We start from the raw sequence: 15,885 nt of genomic DNA on the forward strand, positions 1-15,885 counted from the left end.
GGGCGGCAAGTCTTGCTATATGGTCTCCCTTTTTGTTGGAGATTCCACTACTTCCTATTTTTAGTAACGAGGGAAAAGATTTTAAATTTTATTAAGTCTTCAACATAGTCACTTCTAAGGCAATTACTGTTCTTCTTTTAGAATCATAGATTAAAATAATTATTATACACTTTATTCTTAGAAGAAATTTCGTTTTTACTTAATGATAAATTTAATAATCAGACTTTTCTATTGAGCTTCATGTATATCATTGTAAACTTCATGTAGATTATTCAAAGCTACAAATCTTATCTTCTGTGTGAATAGTTAATAAGCCTTATAAATGAAAAAAAATCATTGATAATGTATGAAGTGTTGTCATAGATGGAATTAGCAGAAATGAAGAAAGATGATGTGCTGTTCATTGAAGGTTTAGAGTCTAGAGCAGATTATTGAATGGTGGACAGTTTGTTGTTTATGTATCTAGATTAAAGGTCATTTTAGTGTGCAAGCAATTTAACATAGTTTTGTCAGTGTGCAGGCAATAGAATGAAGTCCTGTCAGTTGTTTGTGTATCTATACTAAAAGTTATTTCAGTGTGCAAGCAATTTAACATAGTTTTGTCAGTGTGCAGGCAATTGAACGAGTCCTGTCAGTGTGCAGGTATGAGAATTGAATTCTGTCAGTGTGCAGTCAATCTTCATGCCCTGTCAGTGTGCAGGCAACTGAACAAAGTCCTGTCAGTGTGCAGGTATGAGAATTGAATTCTGTCAGTGTGCAGTCAATCTTCATGCCCTGTCAGTGTGCAGGCAACTGAACAAAATCCTGTCAGTGTGCAGTCAAGCGACAAGTCCTGTCAGTGTGCAGGAAACTGTGACAGGTCCTGTCAGTGTGCAGGCAACTGTGACAAGTCCTGTCAGTGATTATCAAGGGGACATGTTTGATCAGTATGTTTTTCAATATTCTTTGAGAACAAATATCAAGCTATATTGATTACAAAGGTTAAACTCTTTTACTCAGGTGAGCGATTTAGTGCCATCATGGCCCTCTTGTCTTTAATAAGTTTATGCAATTATTTGTTTATAAAGGTTGTTTTTTATCAAACATAGTTCATATTTTTATTTTACAATAATTATATTGGCTGGTCCATTTTGAAATATCCCAAACTGACGTCGCGTTGTCATTGATCTGGGATTTACGGTTTCAGGGACAATATTTTCAAAGATATTATTACATGTATATAATATATAACATATATATAACCATGGACGATAAGTTAGTTCCTTATTCCTTTTTCGAATAAATAATTAGGAACTAGTTCCTTATTCAAAATGCATTATTGTAGATATGCATAAAATCACTTCTTTGAAATGCGTTTCGTATTTTCGTAATGAATTGAACAATTTGTGAATATATTAATGCTTAAATTAAATTAAAATAGGACGATAAGTTAGTTCCTATTCAAAGTGGTTTACATAAAAAGTTTACAGAAATGCATTGTCTTTTCAAGAGAGTGTTAGTACTTCAAGTGCTTTAAAAACGTACCAAACTCCGAATAAGGAACAGAAATTGTTTAATAAGACCAATGTTTGATATTTCGTCAAAAATGAGCAATTTGAGCACTTTGAAATTGAGTTTTTTCGTAAATTATGTTCCTTATTTGGATTTTGAAGCAGTTTCAAAGCACATTAAGCACTCTTTTCTTTTGCATCCGTAAAGACAAAAGTATCTGGAAAATACATCAGACGTATTTTCCATTAGCTGCGTTCATTAATGACAAGCAATCAGAGACAGAAAAGGAACCCACGAAAAATGAACATGGCACTTGATTTTTTTTTTCCTTATTCCAACTCAAATACCGAACTGGTTCCTCATTTCTTATTCAAACCAAAATAAAAACAAAAATATTAAAGTGTTAAAATTGTCATTTCTTCGTCTATGTTTCGATTGGCTATGCAACACTGGTCAACATAAAAAGGTCGCGTTGATTGTATACGTTACTTCGTCCACCCGGTTAGCTTAATCGGTAGCGTTTGACTCTGAATCGGACAACCCGGGTTCGATTCCCGGGCGGACCAGGTCACTTCTGTTGTGATTGGTTATGAAATCCTTTCTATGACCATTCGCACTGTACCACTGTCTTCCCGGAGTTAGTTTTCCCGGAGTATAAACTACTAACACCACCCTATACATTACTTCGGACTTGTTAAGCCCTCTTCCTGAAGGACAAACATCTCTGTTGATAGTATATTTCCACACTGATACAAACTTTTGCATTCATAATGATAGCACCTTATTACAGAAGTATTTAGAGGATGGGGTTTCAAATAATGGCAGGGTACTACAACTGTCACTTTCAAGTCACTATAACCATAAACATAGGAAAACTATTGCTAAAAGAAAATCAGTTGGGATATGCTTAGGCAATAATAATGATTTAGTACCTTTTGTTTCTATAATTAATTCAGATAGTGACCTAGTTTATGGTTTGTTCTGTTGTTCTGCCAATATTTCAGGGAGAGGTGATATATTATAAGTATCCATCATGTGTTTCCGGAACGGAAAGAAAAATCCGACCCGAGGGCACGTGTGTAAGCCGGTATATTGCCAACTTTGGAGCTTATCAGGGTAACGACGGTCTCTATCGATTTCTCCTCTCAGTGCAATAGTAGCGTTAAGATACCCTAGTTTAGCACTTATTTATCAACTGGACGCAGTGTAAGGTTAAGGCAGATAAGAAATAAAGAATTTATGAGGGTCATAAAGTTGACCCGTCCTTTTATTATAAGTTGCGATAGAAAATTTCAGTTTTGGAGGATTTTAAATTTGGCCATTATTAGGTGGGGTTGTTCTATAGGGGAAACGTTAGTTGATAAAGTACTAAAATATCAAATCATCTCTGATAAACTTACTTCTTTTACATATTTTATTCCGTGTCTTTTTGCTGAAGGTAGAGTAGGCCAGTCAAATAATTATACATATTTTTCCTACAATGGATGTTCCGTTATAGATTATTTATTGATGCATGAGCGAAACTTTTCAATGATTAGTGACTTCAATATTTGTGCATTCAATCAATGGAGTGACCACTCTCCCTTGCAATTTAAGCTATTATGTAATTATGTCACTCATGATGATCAAGAAAGATCAGAGATGAAATATAGATGGAGTAATGATTATAGAGAACAGTTTCGCACGGGCATTATTAGCTGTTTGCCACGATTTAATAACATTGTTAATAATATTGATAACACTAGACAATCTGTAAATGACGCTGTTAATGAATTTACGAATGCTATACGTTCTGTTGCTGACCCTTTATTCTCAAAATGTCATAATGTCAATAATAAAGCATATTTCCATGTGGACACATGTATAAAAAATAACGATTGGTTTGACGCTTAATGTATTGAAGTGCATAACGTGTATTCACAGTCATTACGTTTGTTTAATAGCGATAAATCGCATGAAAATAGATTGTTATTAGTAGAACATAAACGTGTGTATAAAAATATTGTTAGTAAAAAGAAAAATAATGCATACAGATTAAAAATGCAAGAAATAGAACAATTAAAAAAAAGTAAGCCTAGAGATTTTTGGAAATATTTTAAACCAAAATCCAAACCAACGGCTGACAGTATACCAAATGAAACATTTAGGGAATATTTTTCAGCATTAGGTAGTAGTGTCTTTGAATGTTTTAACGAAGAGTCTGAATTTTTTTGCAACACGCATGATTTTGATAAAGTTGATGTTTCATTTTCCGAATTAGATCAGCCTATAACTGTCAATGAAATACATATTGCTATTAAATCATTGAAGCGTAATAAATCTTCTGGGAGTGACATTCTGATGAATGAATACTTTATAGAGACGTTCGATATTTTGCCTTCGCATGTATGTGATATTTTTAAGGGTATTTTAAACTCAGGATTTTTTCCCGATAAGTGGATAGAAGGTGTTATTATGCCATTGCATAAAAAGGGAAATTTAGATGACGTTAATAATTATAGGGGAATTACACTCGTTAGTTGCCTGTCTAAGCTTTTTTACCTCAGTTTGGATTTCGGAAAGGGCGATCAACTGTATGCTATTTTTATTCTTACGTCATTAGTGCAAAAATATTTGAATGACAATAAAAGACTTTATGTTGTTTATGTTGATATGATGAAATGTTTTGATTCTATTTATAGAAATGCTTTATGGTTGAAACTGTACAAATGCGGTATTCAAGGAAAACTACTTAGAATAGTACGAGATATGTATCAAAAAGTTAAATCGTGTGTTAAATCATGTTTTACATATTCTGATTACTTCGACTATGCTGTAGGCCTCCGTCAAGGAGAAGTTATGTCCCCTTTACTATTTTCTCTCTTTGTTGAAGACTTAGAATTATTTTTACAGAATGATGTAGATTCTGGACTTCTAATTGATGATATTGTCCTTATATTGTTGTTATTTGCAGATGACATGGCTATCGTAGGAAAATCACCTGAAGAAATACAACAACATTTGAATAGACTTATAGAATACTGTAATAACTGGGGTTTATCTGTAAATATACTTAAAACAAAAATTATGGTTTTTCGTAAAAGGGGAGGGCTATTGCCATCAGAACATTGGACCTACAATGGCCAGTCTATTGAAGTTGTGAATGATTTTAATTACTTAGGAACTGTTTTCAACTATACTGGTAATTATGCTTTAAACCAAGAACATTTAACTGGTAAAGCTTTAAAAGCACTAAATGTATTATTATGTAAATGTAGGGAATATGACCTGAAACCAAAGATTCTATGTCAACTATTTGATGCTTTTGTAGCTCCTGTTCTAAATTATGCTTCGGAAATATGAGGTTATACCAAGTCAAAAGAAATTGAAAGAATTCATTTAAATTTTGTAAACGTCTATTAAATGTTAGAAAAAATACATGTACAGCAAGTGTTTACGGTGAGCTTGGCAGATATCCTCTTTATGTACATAGATTTGTTAGAATTATACAATATTGGCTTAAGGTTGTAAGAAGTGATAATATCATAATGCGCACTGTATTATAATCCCCTTACATAAAAAAGGATCATATTCTGATGTAAATAATTATAGGGGAATTACTTTAGTTAGTTGTTTATCGAAATTATTTACCACTGTTATAAATAAGCGTGTTGAAAAGTTTTGTGAACAACATGATATTATTTCGGATGCCCAATTCGGATTCAGAAAAGGGCGCTCTACCACTGATGCTGTATTTATATTGTTATCTCTTATTCAAAATTATTTGTTTGAAAACAAAAGGCTTTATGTTATATATGTTGATATGATGAAATGTTTTGATACTATTTATAGAAATGCCCTATGGCTGAAAATGTATAAATGTGGAATACAGGGAAAAATACTTACTTACATATAGTGCGTGATATGTATATGAAGGTTAAATCTTGTGTAAAATCGTTGTCATCATATTCTGAATACTTTAGCTATGCTGTCGGGTTGCGTCAGGGTGAAGTTATGTCCCCTTTGTTATTTTCTTTATTTGTGGAAGATATTGAATTGTATTTACAAAATGATATTAATTCAGGATTACAAATAGATGATATTGTCATAATTATGCTATTATTTGCTGATGATATGGCCATTGTAGGAAAATCTCCTGAAGAAATTCAAACCCATTTGGACATTTGTCAAATTACTGTAATACCTGGGGATTAAAGGTGAATATTGATAAGACGAAAATCATGGTGTTTCGTAAAAGAGGCGGATTATTTCCCAATGAAAGATGGACTTACAATGGTCATGATATACAAGTTGTTGATGATTTTAATTATTTGGGTGTTGTTTTTAATTATACTGGAAATTTTAACCTGAACCAAGAACATTTAAATGGCAAAGCACTTAAGGCAATGAACGTATTATTTTGTAAATGTCAAGATTATGACTTAAAACCCAAAATTATGTGTCAGTTATTTGACGCATTTGTTGGTTCTATTTTAAATTATTCGGCAGAGGTTTGGGGGTATACTAAATCAAAGGAATTAGAAAGAATTCATTTGAAATTTTGTAAAAGATTACTGAACGTTAAAACAAACACTTGCAATGCCACTGTTTACGGAGAGTTGGGTAGATATCCATTATATATTCATAGATATGTGTGTATATTGTCTTATTGGTTTAAGGTTGCTAACAGTGATAATATTATCATAAAATCTGTATACAAACAGGCTAAGAGTGATAGTGATAAAGGTTGCCGTAATTGGGTGTATAATGTTAAAAAGATATTAAATGATTATGGTTTTAGTTATGTTTTTGGTGATATTTACAATATTGATGTTAAATCATTCATAAAAAAATTCAAATGCAGAATTATCGATACTTTTAAACAAGATTGGTATAGTACTATAGAAAATAGCACGGTGTTAGATGTGTATAGACATTTTAAAACCTGTCTGGAATATGAACCTTATTTAGATATTTTACCAAAGAGCTTACGTTTTTTCTTTTGTAGACTACGGCTGTCCGTGCACCCACTCCATATTCAAACTGGTAGATACAATAGAAATAACGTTGTACGCAACCAAAGATATTGTTTGTGTTGTAACTCTAATGACATCGAAGATGAATATCATTTTATTTGTGTTTGTAAATCCTTTAGCAATTTAAGAAAGAAATATATCAACAATTGTTACTTTATAAGACCTTCTGTATTTAAATATATGCAGCTGTTGAAATCTAACAATAGAGCTGAACTGATTAACTTATGTCTGTTTGTTAAAAATGCTCTCAAAGAAAGATCCGCTTTGATTAATGTTAGAACATAATTCTATTTAATGTTCATCCTCTGATATATATATATATATATATATATATATATATATATATATATATATATATATATATATTAGTTTATTTAATTTAATTACTTAGAAGTATTGAATACTCTTGTACATATATATTTGTATATATATACTAATTTGTTTGCATTATCTGTTACTTTACATACACGTTGACATTATATGTTATATCATTATGTGTTGTTGACGATGTACATTGTACAAGTCAAAATAAATTGTCTGTCTGTCTGTCTGTATATAGGTATGCATTATCAGACTGTGTACTAGGAAAGAATAATTTGGGTATCAAATGTTAGAAAGCTTTTGAGCGAGTTTGGCTTTGGATATGTATTTGATAATGCCAGTGTTTTGTGTGAGTTAAAAACTAGAATAATTGATTGTTTTAGGCAAGAGTGGTATCGCTCTCTTGATAGTCCAGTCTTGTTTTTGTATAAAGACTTTAAAATCACTTTTGGTTATGAACATTATTTAGACATTTTACCTAAAAGCTTACGCCTATTCTTTTGTAGACTTAGACTTTCTGTTCACCCTTTAAGAATTCAAACGGGTAGATATAACCGTTATCGAATTCAACGTGATGAAAGATATTGTTTATGTTGTAATAGAAGAGATATAGAAGACGAGTTCCATTTTATTTTTATTTGTCCATGTTTTAATCTTATTAGAAAGAAATACATCAAACGTAATTATTATATACGTCCGTCTGTACTAAAATTTATTGAACTGTTAAATTCAACAAATAGACAAGAACTTATAAAACTATCTTTATTTGTCAAAGAAGCGTTATGTATAAGACGAACAACTCTTAATATTGAATTATAACAATGATTCATTTTTTGTTATATTTTTGTTCATCCTCACCTAATTTGAATATGTCCATACATCTGTATTCTAATTTACTCATTATTGTATTACCTGTGTTCTCACCATGTGTTCAATCATTATATGTATATGGTTAAGAAGATGATGTACTTTGTACAAGTCTTAATAAATTATCTGTTCTGTTCTGTTCTGTTCTATAATTGATCGTTTATCAAGACATTTAATTGGGGCCATTTCCACACCTTTATTTTTACAGTTTGGTAATTTTTCTAACAGTGTAACACAAAATTGGGTGTGAAATATCGGAAAGGAACAGCTTAAATGAAGCTTTAACTGCAGTTGTTATCATTTAGTACCAGTCTTTAACGATACAAGTTAAAATGTCATTAATGTTGTATTGACAATAAGACAGGCGAGTGTTATAATATGCATTTTAATATTGGGGGGGGGGGGGGGATATCGTCCGTTTTTTCACTAAGACGGGGGGGGGGGGGGGCTATCTTCCGGGAGGGCTATGGTCCTAGGGGCTAATGTCTGGGGGGGGGGGGCAATCATCCGGGGGGATATTATCCGTAACTCAAGACAGGCATACCCTTTTATACCATAACAACACGTTGATTTATTGGCATTTTGACACATAGTGCACTCGTTACTAAAAATATGCTGACAAAAATCCATGTTACACATTCTTTGCCTAATCAAAATGATTATATTTATCCTTAATTTATAAACATGTTTGGTTGAGTGCAAATGGTAGACCAAAATGTTTACGATTAAGAATTAGAACTTAAGCAATTATTGTGAACATGTTGACTCGATGTAGATATGTAAATTATTATCTTTGAATACCCTTATTTATTATGTTTCATGGCCCATATGTTTTTTTTCAAAATTGCCAATGAAACTTGAAACATTAATAATTATGACAATTATCAAAAATCTCCGGAAGAGAATAAACGGTTTTTATCACGTAGCGCTAAATGCTTTTAAAATTTGTCGATAAAATGTTAAATTATAGCTCGGTCTAACACCAGATTTTATAAAAAAAAATCATCAGGTTAAAAAACAACAACAACATTTTATTATTTAGTGGTATATATGTAAAAATAAATGCTAATAGCATTGTATTGTTTATGCAATTAAAGAATGGAATGAAGGTCACATATCTTTTAATAGAACAGAACAGAACAGAATGTTTATTATCTTATGCATATACAGCATATCGATGATTCAATAGAAAACTTAAGCATAACGTCAAGAAATGTACAAATAAATATACACGATAATGAATGTATGTACAAAGTTAACGAAAACATTCACGTCAGTGCATGATAGTAAACATACATAAAATAAGCTGAGAGCGATATGTTAACAAATACAATTGACAGGACTGTGATTTGCGTTATTAAGTTATACTATTTATCAAATTAAGACGTTTAATAAAACATATATTTACACAATAAATTAGATAAAACTGTTTAGAATCGTCTTATTTTTAGTTGACAGTAACTCCACAAATTTAAACATGCTTGGTCGAATCCTATAACTTGGGGGAATAAACCTTAGTCTAAGCCCGATTAGCTCAATCGGTAGAGCGTTGGACTGTGAATCGGACAACCCTGGTTCGATTCCGGGCGGACCAGGTTACAGGTTACTTAATTCTGTTGTGATTAGTTATGACCTAGTTTATGGTTTGTTCTGACAACATTTCAGGGAGAGGTGATATATTATAAGTATCCATCATGTGTTTCCGGAACGGAAAGAAATATCCGACCCGAGGGCACGTGTGTAAGCCGGTACATTGCCAACTTTGGAGCTTATCAGGGTAACGACGGTCTCTATCGATTTCTCCTCTCAGTGCAATAGTAGCGTTAAGATACCCTAGTTTAGCACTTATTTATCAACTGGACGCAGTGTAAGATTAAGGCAGATAAGAAATAAAGAATTTATGAGGGTCATAAAGTTGACCCGTCCTTTTATTATAAGTTGCGATAGAAAATTTCAGTTTTGGAGGATTTTAGATTTAGCCATTATTAGGTGGGGTTGTTCTATAGGGGAAACGTTAGTTGATAAAGTACTAAAATATCAAATCATCTCTGATAAACTTACTTCTTTTACATATTTTATTCCGTGTCTTTTTGTTGAAGTCTATAATTGATCGTTTATCAAGACATTTAATTGGGGCCACTTCCACACCTTTATTTTTACCGTTTGGTAATTTTTCTAACAGTGTAACACAAAATTGGGTGTGAAACATCGGAAAGGAACAGCTAAAATGAAACTTTAACTGCAGTTGCTATCCTGGGCAGACTATCAGGCGTCTAACCAGTACTAGGTGCCTTCACCTCTGCCAGGAACTGGCAACTTCTGTACACGCCAGGGGCAGTGGTACAGTGCGAATGGTCGTAGAAAGGATTTCATAACCAATCACAACAGAAGTGACCTGGTCCGCCCGGGAATCGAACCCGGGTTGTCCAATTCAGAGTCTAACGCTCTACCGATTAAGCTAACCGGGTTGACCAAGTAACGTATACAATCAACGCAACCTTTTTATGTTGACCAGTGTTGCATAGCCAATCGAAACATAGACGAAGAAATGACAATTTTAACACTTTAATATTTTTGTTTTTATTTTGGTTTGAATAAGAAATGAGGAACCAGTTCGGTATTTGAGTTGGAATAAGGAAAAAAAAAATCAAGTGCCATGTTCATTTTTCGTGGGTTCCTTTTCTGTCTCTGATTGCTTGTCATTAATGAACGCAGATAATGGAAAATACGTCTGATGTATTTTCCAGATACTTTTTGTCTTTACGGATGCAAAAGAAAAGAGGAAATAAGCACATTTCAAGGCACTTGAATAAGTAATAAGAAAGTAGTTCCCCATTCCTTACTCGATTTTTTTCCATTTTCGTGCATTAATGGACGATAAGTTATTTCCTTACTCCTTATTCCATTTTCAATGTCGAATAACGAATAGGGAACTAGTTAACTCGAATAAGGAACATAATCATCGGTGAAGTTTTTAAGTAAAACATTTTTGATCAAATAACTATGCAGAAGTGGTCTATATAAAAAGTTAACAGAAATGCATTGTCTATTCAAGAGAGTTAAAGTACTTAAAGTGCTTTAAAAACGTACCAAACTCAGAATAAGGAACAGCAATTTTGAAAACGTCAAAAAATAACTTACCCGTTCTATCACCTTTCGACAAAATAACTATGCAAAAGTGGTATATTTAAAAGTTTACAGAAATGCATTGTCTATTCAAGGGAGTTTTAGTGCTTAAATGTGCTTTAAAACTGCTCCAAAATCCAAATAAGGAACAGAATTTACGAAAAAAATTATTTTATAAAATCTGATGTTACACCGAGCTATAATTTAACATTTTATCGACAAATTTTAAAAGCACTACGTGATAAAAACCGTTTATTCTCTTCCGGAGATTTTTGATAATTGTCATAATGTTGTTTAAATCACTGTTTAAAAATGTTTCATCTTGGCTTGACATAATGATTCTTCTATGTTATACTATTTGTAATTTGATAGCATTTGAAACTTAAAGTCTTCGATTCCACAAATGACAAAGAGGTTGAAAAGTCTTGGGGTTAAACAGTCTGACAGCCCCATCCGAAAACCTACTGCCGTTAAAAAACAAATGATTAAAATCGATTGTTGTTGTTGTTGATGACAATAATGATGATGATGATGATGATGATGATGATGATGATGATGACGACGACGACGACGAAGACGATGATGACGATGACAATATTCGTTCGTTTTATTGCCAAGAGGTCAAGTTCACATAAACAAACACAGAGTGGGCATGAAATCATAATACTTTAGGTTATACATGTAAACACTGCGTAAGACAACAAAGACAATGACGTTAGCCAGCACAGTTCGCGTTCAGGGCTTTTATCTAGTTTCTAACTGCAATCGCTTACCAGCTGTTATCAATAGACCTTTTTCTGCTGCCATAATGTTACAGTCAAGAAAAGGGAAATTCCACCACCTTCCCACTACCGTGAGAAAATATGCCAATGATAAAGAGGCTGGCAGAGCCACTAGGAAAAACCGATCAAAGGAACAGAGGGTTATGAATAGGGCTTACAGAAGGGTGCCATTTGACGAGCGATATATCGTGACAGGAAAGCACACAGGGCCGCACATCGAGGGAGGATCTGAGGAGGCTCAACAAAGAACTGCTCTCCACAGTAATTCTTTTTGTTTTTGAATAGTACATAACAAACTGAAAACACTTATTAGACTATAAGAGGAGAGTTTATTAAGATTGGGATGGCGATTTACGGAGGTTTCGGTAAATCCCCAGTTCGGTAAATTGATTTTATTATATGAAAGGCTCGGAGGTTTGGTAAAATTACATAAGTTTGTTTGACAGTTTGTAAAGAGGGAATTATTATAATTGAATGTGAAAATATCAGCGAATTAAATTTAAATAAACAAGTAAACAATTAAACATTATTAATCAAGAATGATGGTGCAATAATTTTAATTGCAATCAAGAGACAACATTAATTAGCTTTGTAAGCTGAGGTCACTAATGATTGACAGTTTGTTATGTGAGTGAACTGTTTCATTTGAAGAAGATGTATATAATGCATGGCAATGCTGTTTTTGTCAGTCAATTCAGACTACCATTTCATCATGGCAGATCAGTATCCTTGCATTGAATGCAACAGCTATCATTACTTCGCCAGGCGAAGAGATGGTTTATGGATGGCACGTTCGAGGTCGTCCGTGCTACCGTTCTACCAGCTTCAAACCGTCAATGTCTTTGTGAAGAAGGGGACCGATGAGAAGCAAGTTCTGCTAGCCTATATCCTGATGTCAAGGAGGAGCAAGCGGGATTACGTGGAGGTGCTGACCAGTCTCCGTGAACATCTTGACCAACCACAAGTCGAGTGGAGAGATTTTGAGGCGGCCACATGGCAAGCAATAAGGGAGGTCTTCCCTAGGACGGTTGTGAAGGGTTGTGTGTTCCACTTAACACAACGCCTGTACAGGAAGATTCAGGCAGAGGGGTTGCGACATCATACTTGTCGAGAGGTATGAAGAGGATGAAATGACAACAACGCAACTACTAAGAACCATCAGCCACATCACAGGATTAGGACCGACCACCGCCGCCAACTACATCATTGCAGACGACTAGAACTGAATTATGTTACTGTTCATAATTAAGTGATCATTGCTCTGACTCGATCAAACTGAGTCTGCAATTTTCAGTTTTTGGCTGATTATGTATTTATTCATGTATTTATTATGTCATAGTGCTCATAACATTTCTATAAATGTATTTATCGTATTCTTTATTTCATGTTTTAACATTAAACTGGATTGCTGCAATATCGTCTTCTCTTTCATATGAATGAAATTAAATTTATCGTATTCTTTATTTCATGTTTTAACATTAAACTGGATTGCTGCAATATCGTCTTCTCTTTATCTTTTACACCAGTACCTGGAATAAAGAAACAAGTAGTGTTATCATAAAACATCAACACAATGGTGATTTAAAGTAATTACTTTGTTTGTTCACACTTTGATAAATATCCAATTATACTGCCGACGTTCCATTGTTTATACTATAAATACAATTTACCGAAACCACTAAAGAATACACACTATAATATCAATTTACCGAACTTGTCATTTACCGAAACATTGACATCCGGGATGGCTGAGAGAATCTAACTAAGCGTCCTATGTTTTATGCACATTCTTGAGCTTTGTTGATTCTAAACAATGGTTATGAGCAACTGCTATGGTAACAGGAGATTAGTCATACCAAACCAAACTCGCACCACTTCAAAGTCGCCCCATATATGCAGAAGTTGACCCATATATAATTTATATATGCAAAAGTCTAAGGAAAGGTCTGATCAAGGTCTAAGATGGTTAATGGCATTTATTATGAATTTCAAAATTGAGGGTCATAAATTGATACCATGATAATTCAATGAAACATTGAAAAACAATGTATCCAATATATGTTGTGTTCAGCTTCTTACATGTAAAGTGTGACAGTAATAACTATATAACCCATATGTGGGGCGACTCCTCTGTATATGGCGTTACTTTGAGTGAGTTTGTGTTGTTATAACTCCTCTTGTAATCCTGCCAGAAATGAAAAATGGTCCTGAACCACACTAACTGTAGTTAACTAGATATACAAAGTAAATTTTGTTTGATGTTTTTCATTACAACTATTGGCTTTTTTATGCAACAAGTACTGTATTTGTTAAAAAAATGTTACCTTTACCTTTAATTTGATATTACAGTACTGTATTATAAGTGTTCATGTTAAATAATAAAAAACAAATAGTTGAAATACAGTACAATACTTTCAATACAAGGAATGCTTTCAAACTGTGTATGGTATGTGATGTACAATCAAGTGAATTTTGGAATGCTGATGACCCCATATATTATTTTTGTATCAATTTTGAAAGTATTTTTAGTGTCCTGTAGAGAAAGAATATAAAATCATGTTAAAATTGCACAGTGAAAGATATTACTAACAAGACCTTTTGACCTTTAAAGTTTTCTGAATATTTCATTTCATATTAGAAAATTATCAACTAATGAATGGTACAATCAGTGTAATTTAAATTTTATTACATGTATCTTTTTTTCAGTGGCTCGACAAGCTGGCTTTTTCTCCAAAAATGGCAACTTTGTCCATGTGAAGCAAATGCATCCAGAATTTATTGTACCAGACCTTACTGGGTTTAAGGTATGTTAATTTCCTATTGTCATGGTGGTGGTGGTATTGATGATGATGATGATGATGATGATGATGATGATGATGATGATGATGATAACTTATTTCAATGATCAGTCATGAGTTATGAACATGTGATGCGTGCATATTATCAAAATAGTGTTTTAATATAATATCAATTAATTTTGTTAAACGATACTGTAAACGGTTAGTTGAATTTTATAACTGTTTTTTTTTCTATTTCAAAATGGAACACTGATCTCTTTTCCCATTCGTTTGATTGTGCTGTAAAAAATAATAATGCGGAAATGTAGATTCTTTTTTGTTTTACAATATTAAACATAAAGGAGATGGTATATGCCAGGAACCTTCACGTAACAACATCTTTCACAAAAACGCAGATGTGCACTTCACAATTCTTCAGTTGCGTCGCTTCAGAATAACTTTTCTTCATTAACATGACAATCTCTTTGACATGGACAATGTGACAAAAAGATATCGATTGAGAGGCGGAATCACTAGAAAGACACTCCTAAAGGAAGTTATAAATTTATAATCTGAGAAAGAGATCAAGTGTGATTGAAACTATATATATTGAACTTCAGAGGCTTGGAATTGCAAATATAAAACCTTATTTTGCAACTTTCTTGTACATTCCATACAGGTGTTATTTTTTGTACAAAAACAATTGCAAAGCTTATGCATAGTATTGCACACGCAATCTTGTGAGCAGTTTTCTAAAGTAAATAGTTAGTGCAACATCACAATCACAGTTTGCAGTTTGTAAATAATGCACAGATTATTGCTTCAAACAAACCCATGACTTTAAACTTTTTTAGGGCCATTTCTGCTAAATAGTTTAAGTCAACGTTACTATGAAGTTATACAGTTGTTGTCACCATTTATTATTAAAGTCCTTATATTTATTGCAATATAATTAATATAAAAATTTTGATGTTTGCTTACAATGAGAAAACAGATATATAACATTTTAAAAGGAATACTGTCAATTTGGTAACAGTGGGCATACACGTTTCGAAAACAGTTTATTCAACCAGTTAAACCTTCATGCAAGGGCTACTGTGTTACAATTATGTGTTTTCCAGTTGCAGCCCTACGTTCCATACCTGATGGACAACATAGAGAGACCTAAGTTTACAGCCAAGGATCTGTTTGAAGAATACTATCAGGCCGGAGTTCAAGACGAGGTGGATAAGGAGTTTGAACAACTGAAACTTGAAAAGATGAAGGATGAGAAGAAATCATGACCATCATAATAACATCTGTCAATATTTTCTCATTTCTTATTGTTCTGATTTAAGAATAAATGTTTTCATGGGTTTTTGTCTTTTTTTGGATATATATGCATGTATCTGAGGTAATGGCAACCTTTACTGAAAACTAATCGCAGACCAAAATCTGCATAATTTATTAGGTAGAATTTTAGTTCTATCATTTGATCTCAAATACTGATCACTTGTGACTCCATAG

The 15,885-nt window shown here is 33.0% G+C and overlaps 1 protein-coding gene across 1 annotated transcript; it reads left to right on the forward strand.

Moving 5' to 3' along the window:
• Positions 1-11,439: 11,439 nt before the first annotated feature.
• On the forward strand, positions 11,440-15,736 carry LOC128242919 (uncharacterized). The gene is made up of 3 exons (XM_052960352.1): positions 11,440-11,863; positions 14,309-14,406; positions 15,501-15,736. Exons 1-3 carry the CDS (start codon positions 11,530-11,532, stop codon positions 15,660-15,662), a joined length of 594 nt encoding a protein of 197 aa, XP_052816312.1. The 5' UTR covers positions 11,440-11,529; the 3' UTR covers positions 15,663-15,736.
• Positions 15,737-15,885: the final 149 nt, after the last annotated feature.

Source organism: Mya arenaria, chromosome 8 (genome assembly GCF_026914265.1).
Source record: "Mya arenaria isolate MELC-2E11 chromosome 8, ASM2691426v1".
NCBI lineage: Eukaryota > Metazoa > Mollusca > Bivalvia > Myida > Myidae > Mya > Mya arenaria.

What these genes read in the sequence shown, in the direction of transcription:
- LOC128242919 (XM_052960352.1), top strand. Translation starts at nt 11,530, where the DNA reads ATGACGTTAGCCAGCACAGTTCGCGTTCAGGGCTTTTATCTAGTTTCT. An exon ending in ACAAAGAACTGCTCTCCACA is followed by an intron (nt 11,864 to 14,308) that starts GTAATTCTTTTT and finishes TCTTTTTTTCAG; the next exon opens with TGGCTCGACAAGCTGGCTTT. An exon ending in CAGACCTTACTGGGTTTAAG is followed by an intron (nt 14,407 to 15,500) that starts GTATGTTAATTT and finishes TGTGTTTTCCAG; the next exon opens with TTGCAGCCCTACGTTCCATA.